The 12537-nt window shown below is 35.3% G+C and overlaps 1 protein-coding gene across 7 annotated transcripts in view; it reads right to left on the bottom strand.

The window, feature by feature from the left end:
- Positions 1–12537, bottom strand: part of IFT81 (intraflagellar transport 81) — a 191445-nt gene that overhangs the window by 59614 nt on the left and 119294 nt on the right. For all 7 annotated transcript variants that reach the window (XM_042962874.1, XM_042962876.1, XM_042962879.1 and 4 more), the window contains 3 exons: positions 10223–10386; positions 8485–8580; positions 1075–1221 (listed from right to left, as the gene is read on the bottom strand). In XM_042962874.1, coding sequence (XP_042818808.1) covers positions 1075–1221; positions 8485–8580; positions 10223–10386 — 407 coding nt within the window. The remainder of the gene's footprint in view (positions 1–1074; positions 1222–8484; positions 8581–10222; positions 10387–12537) is intronic.

The raw sequence follows: 12537 nt of genomic DNA, 5'->3' as shown, positions 1-12537 counted from the left end.
TTTTGCTTCATTCATTCACTCATTCATTCTTGAGCTAATTTGATGAAAATGAGATGGGGAATTATATTTTTGGTGCTTAAATTTAGCCATATATATAAATGACAATATTACTTGTCCTACTAATCTCATGAGTCTGAAAGAAGGATAAATGAAATAACAGCTGTTGAAACATTGTTCAAAAATTTAAGTATATAGCAACATTAGATATAGTTGTATTTTTAAAATTTATAAGCATCTACAATGAAGTCATTTATTTTTTCTTTTTTTTAATATATGAAATTTATTGTCAAATTGGTTTCCATACAACACCCAGTGTTCATCCCAAAAGATGCCCTCTTCAATGCCCATCACCTACCCTCTCCTCCCTCCCACACCCCATCAACCCTCAGTTTGTTCTCAGTTTTTAAGAGTCTCTTATGCTTTGGCTCTCTCCTACTCTAACCTCTTTTTTTTTTTTTCCTTCCCCTCCCCCATGGGTTTCTGTTAAGTTTCTCAGGATCCACATAAGAGTGAAAACATATGGTATGTCTTTCTCTGTATGGCTTATTTCACTTAGCATCACACTCTCCAGTTCCATCCACGTTGCTACAAAGGGCCATATTTCATTGTTTCTCATTGCCATGTAGTACTCCTACAATGAAGTCATTTAAATGGTACCAGTCTCAGTGGCCAAATACACATTATTGACAAAGTAACTGAGTGATGATATTTTCTCAGCCCTTTATGGAATTACATTTATCAAGGAATATGAATTTTTGTCTTACCTGTTAATTCCTAGTCATTTTGTTTTACTTTTATAACTTAATACTTATAATAAATAAATCCAACATAAATTCACCCAATTAAAAAGGGAAAATTTGGAATATTATGTTGTTAAATCACTAAGATCTATGTCATTATATATCAAGAATATCTTAATACCATTGCAAAGACTTTTCAGTTTTAAATAAATAGGTTTTATAAAATAAGATGAACTTTCCATTACTGACATTTAAACCAAAAAAGTAAAACACATGAATGGTATCAAACAAAAGCAATACTCATAACTTTGTCCCATTAGATACCTCAACTTACCTCATCTCCCTTCAAAACTTCAGTGCCATCAAATTCGCGGGTCTGATTTGTCTTCACTGATACCTCTCTCTCTAGGCTGGCTAACTTCTCCTTCGCTTCCTGAAGTTCCTCAGCTTTGGCTTCTTTTTTACGAGAAATGATGGATGCCTAATTGAGTATAAAATATGAATGTGAAATTAGACATACAATCAACTTTCTATTATCTTGTGAAATTATTTATTTTTTAGATTTTCCCAAGCTAAACTTTCAGTATCTGGTTGGCTTCTCCTAACCAATACCCTACTACCTGTCATCACTAGTTATATGTTTAATATGAGCATGTAATGTATATTAAATATCAACCCAAAGACATTTTGGAAGACAAAAGCCCTGAAAATACCGCTATATCAGCAGAGAAACAAAAATACAATAGTATTATACATATTCAAATATTGTCAGGTAACACTCAAATGTTAATGAAGATACTTTCTAGGTAAGCAAATAGAAGCTATCCCTAATTCTAGTGTTTTTCTTCATGGTAGCTTTCCTTTCACCAGAAGAAAACAAGAATGTTTTATTCTCAAAACTACAACACAGGTTATCTTACCTAAATTCAATAGCCATACTTTTAAAATGAAATGTTAAAACATCTATTATATTTGGGGCATTCTAATAAATGAAGTGCAGGTTTAAAACCAAACATCTGACTCACCGGAATTATGCAAATGTTTACACAATCCAAATGGCTGTTCTCAGCCATGAACACAGCACTTTCCATTACTTAGCAACTCTTGGGGGATTTCCTCAAATGAACCACAGCTGTACTAGTGTAAGAAAAACATTAGCCAAACTGTCTTCTTAAGTGAAATAGTACAAATATTTTCTTCACACAAACTTGACAGGAGAGGGGAAATCTCTAATACAAACCCTTTAAACCAGTCTATTCTTTCTGTCTAAAAAATGAAAAGACAGATGACGAAGGAATGTTTCTATCCATAAATTATTCCAGCCAAAAAAAGAGAGAAGAAATGATGAGTACCAGAAGCATACAGGAATTGACAGTATACCTCCTTAACACAATAAAATAAATAAATATAAACCTCAGTCCAAAACAGGATCTTATTTAATGAACATGAGAGTATCTCCCACTAAGTCTGGAACAAGGTAAAAACGCCCACTATCTCTACTATAATTTAATATTGTGTTGAAGGTATTTGCTCATACCATTAGACAGGAGAAAGCAATTAGAAGCATAAGAATTTGACAGGAAAAGTTGGAATTTTCATAGTATATGATTGTATGTCTAAAAAAAAGAGAAGAGAAACCATGGGAAAACCATAGTAAACAAATCAGTAGTATTCATAGACAAATCAGTCAGAAGACATAAGGGAGGAAAAGCCCTCAGTTATAAAAGCAAAAAATAAGATGTGGAGCCAAGAGAAGTTCCAAAACTTTGAGGAAAACAAACACTCCTGAAAGACAAAAAACATAAACTTGAACAAATGGAGACACATAACATGTTCTTAGATGGGAAGAACATCATATCATAAAGATCAAATATCATAAAGATGTAAGTTCTGAAGTAACTGATAAATATAAAGCAAACCCAATAATTAAAAAACTATGTTTTTTTTTCAAGAGCTAGGCAAGTTGGTAATAAAGCTTACTGAAAGAACATACAAACAAGAATTGCAAGGAAAACCCTGAAAAAGTAGAGCAATTGGAGGTGAAGGTGGGTACTTTTATCAGTTATTTGAACTTGACTATAAAGCTTCTGCAAATAAGTTAATATGTGTACCTGGACAGGCCAATGGAACAATAGAAAATACACAAATAAATCCAGTATCATTCTTTTTTTTTTTTTTTAATTTTTTTTTAACATTTATTTATTTTTGAGACAGAGAGAGACAGAGGATGAGCAGGGGAGGGTCAGAGAGAGAGTGAGACACAGAATCCGAAACAGGCTCCAGTCTCTGAGCTGTCAGCCCAGAGCCCGACGCGGGGCTCGAACTCACAGACCGCGAGATCGTGACCTGAGCCAAAGTCGGATGCCCAACCGACTGAGCCACCCAGGTGCCCCCAGTATCATTCTTAAATTTGAAATAAAACAAAGTCAGAATCTCAAATCCATAGGTGAAAAATGTATTTTTTACTAATTGATATTAGGACAATTAGATAATGGGATAGCCATATACAATAAATAGCATATAACCAGAAAAAATCTAAATAAATCAGGGATTTAAATATAAAAAATTAAATCATAGGAGTCCAAAAGGAAAACCTGAGTAAATTTCACTATAACTTACAAGAGGGAAAAATGTTCCTAAATATGACTCAAAACGTAAAATAATAAGAGAAAGAACTATTAAATTTGATTTCATAAAAATGAAGAACTTTCCCATGGTGATATAACAGCACCATAAACAAATAAAAAGGCAAACACCAAGCTGGAGGAAAACGTTACAATTATAAACCAGACAAAGAGTAAATACTTCTAATACATAAAGAAAAAAGGCCAACAACCCTATAGAGAAGTGGGGATATGGACATGAAGGGACAATTCACAGAAAAAGAATTAAAACACCTGTTACTCATGTGAGAAGATGCTCAACCTTGTTTATAATAAGATAAGTGAAAATTAAAACTATCACAGGATACCATCTCTTATCTACAAGGATGGCAAAACTCTAAAAGTTCAACCACATACTGGAGGCAGTGAGGAGGCAGGCACTCTCTTGCATGGCAGGTGGGAACAAGAAATGCTGCAACTTCTATGGAGAGGAATTTGGCAACATCTAACAAAGTTACATACGCATTTACCCTTTGACGGAGCGATCTCACCTCTGGGACTATATCCTAAAGATAACGCTGGCAAACATGTGCAAAGACATAGGCAAAAATCTGTTCATGGAAGCATGACTTGCGATTGCAAAAGAATGGCAACAACCCAAATGTCCATCAACTAGTGACTGGCTGAATGAAAGGTGGTATAAGCACTCAGTGGGATACTATGTACCATGAACTGGAATAAGCATACCAACTAAGACGGCTATGATAAAAAGGAAAAAGCAGATAATAACAAGTGTTGGCAAGAATGTGGAGGAATGAATGTGTTCATACACTGTTGGTAGGACTGGTTTGGAAACAGTCTGGCATTTCCTCAAAATGTTAAACACAGAATTATCAAATGAACCAGCAATTCCACTCCTAGGAATATACTCAAGAGAAATGAAACCATATTTTCATACAAACACTTGTACAAGAATGTCCTCTGCAGTATTATTCATAATAGCCAAAAGGTAGAAATAACCCAAATGTCCATCAACTGATGTATAGATAAACAAAACATGATCTATCCATACAATGGAATATTATTCAGTAACAAAAAGAAGGAAGTACTGACTCATGCTACAACATGGATGAACTTGAAATTTTTTTTTAATGTTTATTTATTTTTGAGAGAGAGAGAGAGAGAGAGAGAGAGAGACGGAGCATGAGCGGGGAAGAGGCAGAGAGCTAGGCAGACACAGAATCCAAAGCAGGCTCTGTGCTCTGAGCTGTCAACACAGAGCCTGATGTGGGGCTCGAACCCACAAACTGTGAGATCACGACATGAGCAGAAGTTGAATGCTCAACCAACTGAGCCACCAAGGTGCCCCAACATGGATGAACTTTAAAAACTATGCCAAGTGAAAGAATCCAGTCACAAAGGATCACATATCATTTGAGTGAATTAATATGAAATGTCCATGACAGGCAAATCTATACTGACAGCTTGGTGTCTGGTAGTTGCCTACGACTGAAGGTTGGGAAGGAAATGGGAAGTAACTGCTAATAGGTTTAGATGTTCTAAAATTGATTGTGGTGGGGGGTGCCTGGGTGGCGCAGTCAGTTAAGCGTCCGACTTCAGCTCAGGTCAATGGTCTCACTGTCCGTGGGCTTGAGTCTCATGTCGGGTTCTGTATTGACAGCTCAGAGCCTGGAACCTGCTTTGGATTCTGTGTGTGTGTGTCTCTCTCTCTGCCCCTCCCCTCCTTGGACTCTCTCTCAAAGACAAATAAACACTAAAAAAATAAAATAAAATAAATAAAATTGATTGTGGTGATGGTTGCACAATTCTGTGAATATACTAAAAACTACTGAATTGTGCATTTTACAAGTGAATTATATGGTATGTGAATTGTATCTCAATAAAGTTGTAAAAAAAAGGAATAAAGACTATTCTATTTAGCAGCATATACTGTTAAGAATTTTAAAAAGAAAAGTGTGTATGTGATTCCTTCTCTCAGAAGGGAGATATATGGATCTATGTATATATAATATTATTATTTTGTTTTGTTTTTTACTTTAATCTTGAGAGGGAGAGAGAGTGCACGTGAACATGTGTGCACCCGTGAGCAGGGGAGAGGGGCAGAAGGAGACGGGGAGAGGGAGAGAGAGGTGGGGGAGAGAGGGAGAGGAAGAATGAGGCGGGGGGGGGGGGAGAGAGAGAGAGAGAGAGAGAGAGAGAGAGAGAGAGAGAGAGAGAGAGAGAGAGAGAGAGAGAATCTTAAGCAGGCTCCACCCCCAGTCCAGAGCTCGATGCTCTCATGACTGTGAGATCATGACCTGAGCCAAAATCGAGTTGGATACTTAACCAACCACACAGGTCCCCCATATATAACATTATTTTTTAGTGGAATAATTAGCTTTAAAAATTAAAAAAATATATTTTAACATTTATTTTTGAGACAGAGAGAGACAGAGCATGAATGGGGGAGGGTCAGAGAGAGGGAGACACAGAATCTGAAACAGGCTCCGGGCTCTGAGCTGTCAGCACAGAGCCCGACGCGGGGCTCGAACTCACGGACCACGAGATCATGACCTGAGTGAGCCAAAGTCGGCCGCTTAACCGACTGAGCTACCCAGGCGCCCCGACTTTAAAAATTTTAAAAAAATTACCTATGAGGGAAGAAAATATTAGGATAGATAGCACAGGAGTAGATGCTAAAAATGTCTTTGAATATTTTTTTGTTTTTTAGAATTGACTTGGAATCATGTAAATATTTTAAAAGATCATAAAACTAATCCCTAAAAATAAAAATAAACATACATATGTATCCAGTTTAATGTGTGGCATAACCATATAGAGGACCTATTCTAAGTGAGTTCAAAACAGTAATTTGTATATTCCTAGTGGCATATATCCTAAGGACAAAACAAAATAAAAAACAATTTTCAGCAGTAATCATATTTTTGGTGGTAGTATTGTTACTTTTATTTTGAAACTGTTGTGTATAAAGTGTGGATTAAAGCAAATAAAGGATTAAATGATGTTGGTATTACTGAGAACCAGAATTTCCAGTGTGGGATAAGGAGAAAGATATGAGACTGATGAGGTTAAGCAGAAGCCCAGTAGCCTTGAATCTAAACTGGAAGGGTAAATATGAACTCAGGGTGACATTAGGAAGAGAGGAAGAAAAAAACTATTTCTTAGCTTTGTCCACAAAAAAGACCTAAAAATAAGGGCCACTCAAGGAGCAATGAGAAATCCTAATACCCAAATTTCAGTTGCTATATATCATTTCCTAATGAAACAAATCAGGCTCATAGAAGGAAGTCTAATTCCAAGCCTAGAGAAGGAAATATAAAAGATGAACATAGAAATATTCTTATCAAACCAGAAAGCAAAGACAATATCAAAGACGAAGAGAATATTAAAAAGGAACCAAAAGTTAACTTGAAAAGCCTCCTAGTATTAAAAAATGGGACAATTTGAGCATCATCAAGGAAAATACTAGAAACTTATCAAATAGAATTAAATCTATGATTCATAAGGATGTTAAATATCTAGATGTTCTGTCCATTGCTATAAGTGGAGTATTCAAGTCCCCTGAAATTACTGTATTCTTACCAATACGATTGCTTATGTTTGTGATTAATTGTTTTATATATTTGGGTGCTTTCAAATTCGGTGCATAAACATTTATAATTGTTAGCTCTTCTTGATGGATAGACCCCATAATTATTAAATAAATGAGGAACCAAAAAATTAAAAACTAACCTTAATTGATCACTTTTACTGTTGGAGGATGAAAATGAGGTGGAGGAAACAAATTCTTTTTGAAAACTGATAAATAAAGAATCAAGCATGTACCCTGCCTTTCCTATGTGAACTATAGCTCAGTTTAACCAAATAGTTGATGAGAGGTTTTTCCATAGAGGCAGTCAAGCTAATAATTGAAGAAAGAATCACAGTATCAACAGTTTTTAACAACATTTATTTTTGAGAGAGAGAGAGAGAGAGAGAGAGAGAGAGAGAGAGAGAGAGAGAAAGATCGGAGGAGTTGCAGAGAGAGAGGGACAGAAGATCTGAAATGGGCTCTGTGCTGACAACGGCGAGGTGCATATGGGGCTCCAACTCACAAACCGTGAGATCATGACCTGAGCCAAAGTCAGATGCTCAACCAACTGAGCCACCTAGGTGCCCCAAGTATCAACATTTTATAAACCCTAATGAAATTAACAGATGAGCAATGATAATCAATGGCTGTTAACATTCCAAAAAGAAGAGACAATCAGACATTATCACCTCCAAATGGAAGTACATAATGCTACCTAGAAAGTATTCTTGCCAAAAAATATCAAACCAGAATTTTCAGGAAATACAGGAAACAAAGGAACGTGTTAAAAGAACACCATAGGGTCTTGGGGCACCTGGGTGGCTCAGTCGGTTAGGGTCCAACCTCGGCTTGGGTCATGATCTGATGGTTTGTGGGTTCGAGCCCCACGTCAGGCTCGGTGCTGACAGCTTGGAGTCTGGAGCCTACTTTGAATTCTGTGTCTCCCTCTCTCTCTGCCCCTCCCTTGCTCATACTCTGTCTCTCTCTATCTCTCAAAAACAAATGAATGTTAAAAAAATTTTTTTAAATCAAATTCCACACTTACAGATATAAGCACAAATAGATTATCATCACAGTTGGCAGATGCTAAGGAAACTAAGCATTATCAGGTGTATTGAATTTCAAACTCAAACATGTGTCTTTATGGTTTTTCCACAAATTCTTTGTTATAATCTGGAGATTAGCAATAACAGAAGAACATTTATTCTTTAAAAAAAATTTTTTTTAATCTTTATTTATTTTTGAGAGAGAGACAGAGGGTGAGCAGGGGAGGAACAGAGAGACAGGGAGACACAGAATCCGAAACAGGCTCCAGGCTCTGAGCTGTCAGCACAGAGCCCGACACAAGGCTTGAACTCATGAACCGTGAGATCATGACCTGAGCTGAAGTCGGATGCTCAACCAACTGAGCCACCAGGCGCCCCAAGAACATTTACTCTTTACTTCCTTCTCACTTTAAGACTATCCACAACACAGCATAGGGTATTTATGAAGATGTTCACCAATAAGATTAAAGATCTAAATATGAAAGCCAAAAGAGTGGTCTTACCTGTTGCCTGTATAGTGAGAGTTTGCCTTCAATTGGCTCATTTCTCATCATTTTCTTTTCAATCAGCTGATTTATCTGTGTGTTTATTTCATTTATCTAAAACAGCATGAAAGTAAAAAAGGTTAAAACTCTCCCTATGATTACATAAACTAGGGAACATCTAGCCAAACCAAACTTTGAACTTACATAGTTGTGTGTGTGTGTGTGTGTGTGTGTGTGTGTGTGTGTGTGTGTGTGAGAGAGACAGAGAGGGGTGGGGGGAGAGGGGGAGACAGAGAGAGAGGAGGGGAGAGGGAAAGAGAGCAAGAGAGAACACACAAATGAGGGAGAGGAGTAGAGGGGAGAGAAAGAGAGAATCTTAGGCAGGCTCCACGCTCAACACCGAGCCCAACATGGGGCTCAATCCCACAACCCTGGGATCATGACCTGAGCCAAAATCAAGAGTCGGATGCTCAACCGACTGAGCCACCCAGGTGTCCCTGAATTCAGTTTTTATCTCAGTGATTTCATGGGAGGAACAGGTCCATTAATGTTCTAAGTAGGTTACTATGATTATTTTTAGAAACAATTTACATTTCATAGTTCATGATATATATTTACACACTTTGATTATTTATATGGATTTAACCATCCATGTTGAAATTATCCTGAAGCATTCTACATGAAATTTTATAAATTATTATCAAAAAGACAATTTCTAAAAATCTGAAGTTATCCCTCACCTACGTTGTGACTTACAAGTCACTGCAAGTGATAAAGAAAATCCAGACTAACATTCCCAAGGGATTTAGTGTAAGGAATTCATGAACCCAACTGAGAGTTTTTGGGTTCATGGATGACATCTAATAACCCTTCCTGTTCTAATGACCTGTGATTCTATATAGCTGCCATTTATCTTACTCATTAACCCTTTACCAAATGTAACAAAATAAAAGTGAATAAAGCCAATAAAAGTAGATAGTCCCTCAAGAAATAAAAAAAAAAAATTACATGGCTTCAGTATAACTATCCTTTAAAAAGACTAGAGTACTCCTGTTAATTCTATGACATTAATTTGAGCCAAATGTCACTTGAATATCTAATTTCTTTAAGTAAATTAAAAGAATAAAATGGCCAGAATTATGTATTTAATCAGAGTGGGCATTAAGTACATATTACGCACATTAATGGATTAGCGAGCCAAAATCTTTCAATCAATCATCATACCATTTAATTCTTATTTTTAAAAAATATACATCTGATTGGTGCTTTATTTCTATGGAACAAAAATGTAATAATATGAAACCAAGTTTCAATGAACATTACAAGAAACTTTAGTAATTCCAAAGCAGGCATGAAAAAGCAAATAAAAATATTAGCTTTAAATATAAAATTGCTATAATATTATTCTTGGAAATAAAAAATAATGATATGCAAAATATTTAAAAATTTACCATCTAAATGATTATATTATGAATACATAAACCTATGAGTCAATGATATGCATTAATTTATATATTCAAGCTGTTTAGTTTCCTAATCAGTTGACTAAGTCTGTATAACATCATGTAGATTAAGTAACGGCATTACATGCTATAATTTCTCACAAAGAACAACTCCTCATAAAAACTGTCAACTCAGCACAGGGGAACTTAAGAGTCAAGAGCAGGACACCACAGAAAGCAGTTCATATAATTTTCACAGGACTGGGGATGAGATAAAATTGGGAGTCATAAAAAGAAGACTGGTTGCCACTTACGTTAGATTCTAGTTCAAGAAGATCAGAATGGCCCATGGCAGGCTCTGAAACCACTTTTTGTAGAAAATGCAATTCTTTTTTCTTGCTCTCTAATTCTTTAGGAAATTTTTCAGTTACCATATAAGAATTAAACTTTATCTCTTCCTCTAGTCTCTTCATTAAACCTTTAAAAATAAAATAATTATTCAGCCCAAGAGAGTAGGTATAGTGATACTTTGTACACTTTAAAATATGAGACCTGAATAATAGGCTTATCTATTGAAAGCATTCTGTATAATACAAAATTGACCACTGAAATATTTTTTCAATTTTTTAAAAAAGTAATCTACACCCAAGGTGGGGCCCAAACTCATGACCCCAATATCAAGGGTCACAAGCTCTACCGACTGGGCCAGCCAGGAGCCCCAACCATTGAAATCTTTTGAATGACAACACAAATGAAATTCCACCCAGATTCTTTGTTCTATAAGTGGCCATTTATTCTTTTTCTTTAACAATACTTCTGATGCAATTTATATTTCTATTCTAATATTTCATAAATGGTAATACATTATAATTTGTCAGCTTCAAACCAATGAAAATATTACTAAAGGTACAAGTCAGAATCCAAAAAAAAAAAAATTATCTACATTCATAAACATTTTTGGCTTTCCATGTTGGTAGTTTTGATATTGTAAAGTATTAGCTTACAGTAAGTGGCAACTTAAATTGTATTTTAAAGGTTTTAAAGTGTTTGAAAGTTTTCTTATTTTGGCAGAGTACACATACACATACATAGATTTTCAGTGAATAATAGTTTTGTTATAAATTCCCAGCCTAGAGAGCTTTAAAAGGTTTATTTCAGATCTTTCCATGACACGTTTACAAATTCTGGCTTGACTTTTTAAAACACTGGATTTCCGGTTTAAGTAATCTACGTAGGTAGATTGCTTAATAAATTTGGCCCAAAACCTTAAAAATTATTTTTAGTTCTGTTGTGCTAACTATATATTAACATGTAAAACTTTATTAATGGCAAAATCACACGTTTTCCATTCATCCCTACAATTTTTCCCCCTTTTTGGGGACGGGGGAAAGGGAGGGAAGAGGGAGTATTTAATGAATCACACTATAATTAGGCAGTCATTCCTATGTGGTTTCCGATTAAATCTACATCCTGGCTCCTTTGGCTATTAGGTGACTGTTTTTTCCATTGTCAAGTTCTTAAACATACTACACGTAACCAGAGGTGTAAAGAATCAAATACTAAAAGTTTTCAAAGATTTAAAATTCTTAAATATTATCTTTTCTATTTAAAAGAAAGATTCTAATTTTAGAAAATACAAACTGCTGTATAGTGACAGAAAGTGGTTGCCTGGCAATGGGTAGAGGGGCACAAAGGGGCAAAAGTGAGATATTACAAAGGACACAAGAAAATGTTTGGGAGTGATGGTTATATTTGTTATCTTAAGGTTGATGGTTTCAACAGTGTGTGCATTTTGTCAAAACATATCAAATATATACTTCAAATATGTGCAGTTTATTAAACATCCATTTTACCTCAATAAAACTGTTAAGAAACATCAAAATAGGGTTTCCATCACATTTAAAATTCTTCTCTTAAAAATTTTAACTTAAGACCTTGAAGAGTAGTCATATTCTCTATGCAGCTTTTAAAAAAATATCTTTCAAAATCCTGGTGAAATTAAATATATGATCACTAAGATCTCAGCAAACTTTCTGTTAAAAACCCTCTGAAAACATCTCTCTGACCCTACAAAAGAATGAGTAGCTTCTTTTATATAATAAATCTCACGAATAAGTATAGAGTATAAAGATGAATTAACTTCCATGAATGTTTTATAATATGGCTATTACTCTGAAAAAATACAAAGCACATTCCTACACTAAAAACACTTTTCATGTATTCAAGTAAATAGAAACTTTCTATAAGCTATTTTTTGTTACTTAAAAAATTTAGATAGACCTTCTTAAAGGAAATACCTGGATCAATTAAATATGTTTTATCTACTCTTTTCCTGGGCTGCTGAATACAACCCTTAAGACTATTTCCCAGAAAGATGTCCACAAAGCAAGAACTCCTTAATTTCCTGCTCCCTACACCCTGCCCCAAAGAACACATATTACACACATAATACCTTATTTTTGTGTTTTCAGCCCTGTTTTTCTCATTTGATTCTCCTCCTATCTGTGGAAAAGATCATTTTCTTCCTATCCAGGGTTTTGGTCTCTACTCCCACCTCCTAACTACTTAACAGACTATTTACTGAATGCCTGCTCTGTGTAATTTAGCATGCTAGGGCCTGGAAATAGAA

The sequence above is a fragment of the Panthera tigris genome, chromosome D3 (genome assembly GCF_018350195.1).
Source record: "Panthera tigris isolate Pti1 chromosome D3, P.tigris_Pti1_mat1.1, whole genome shotgun sequence".
NCBI lineage: Eukaryota > Metazoa > Chordata > Mammalia > Carnivora > Felidae > Panthera > Panthera tigris.
This window is presented reverse-complemented; position numbering and strand designations above follow the sequence as displayed.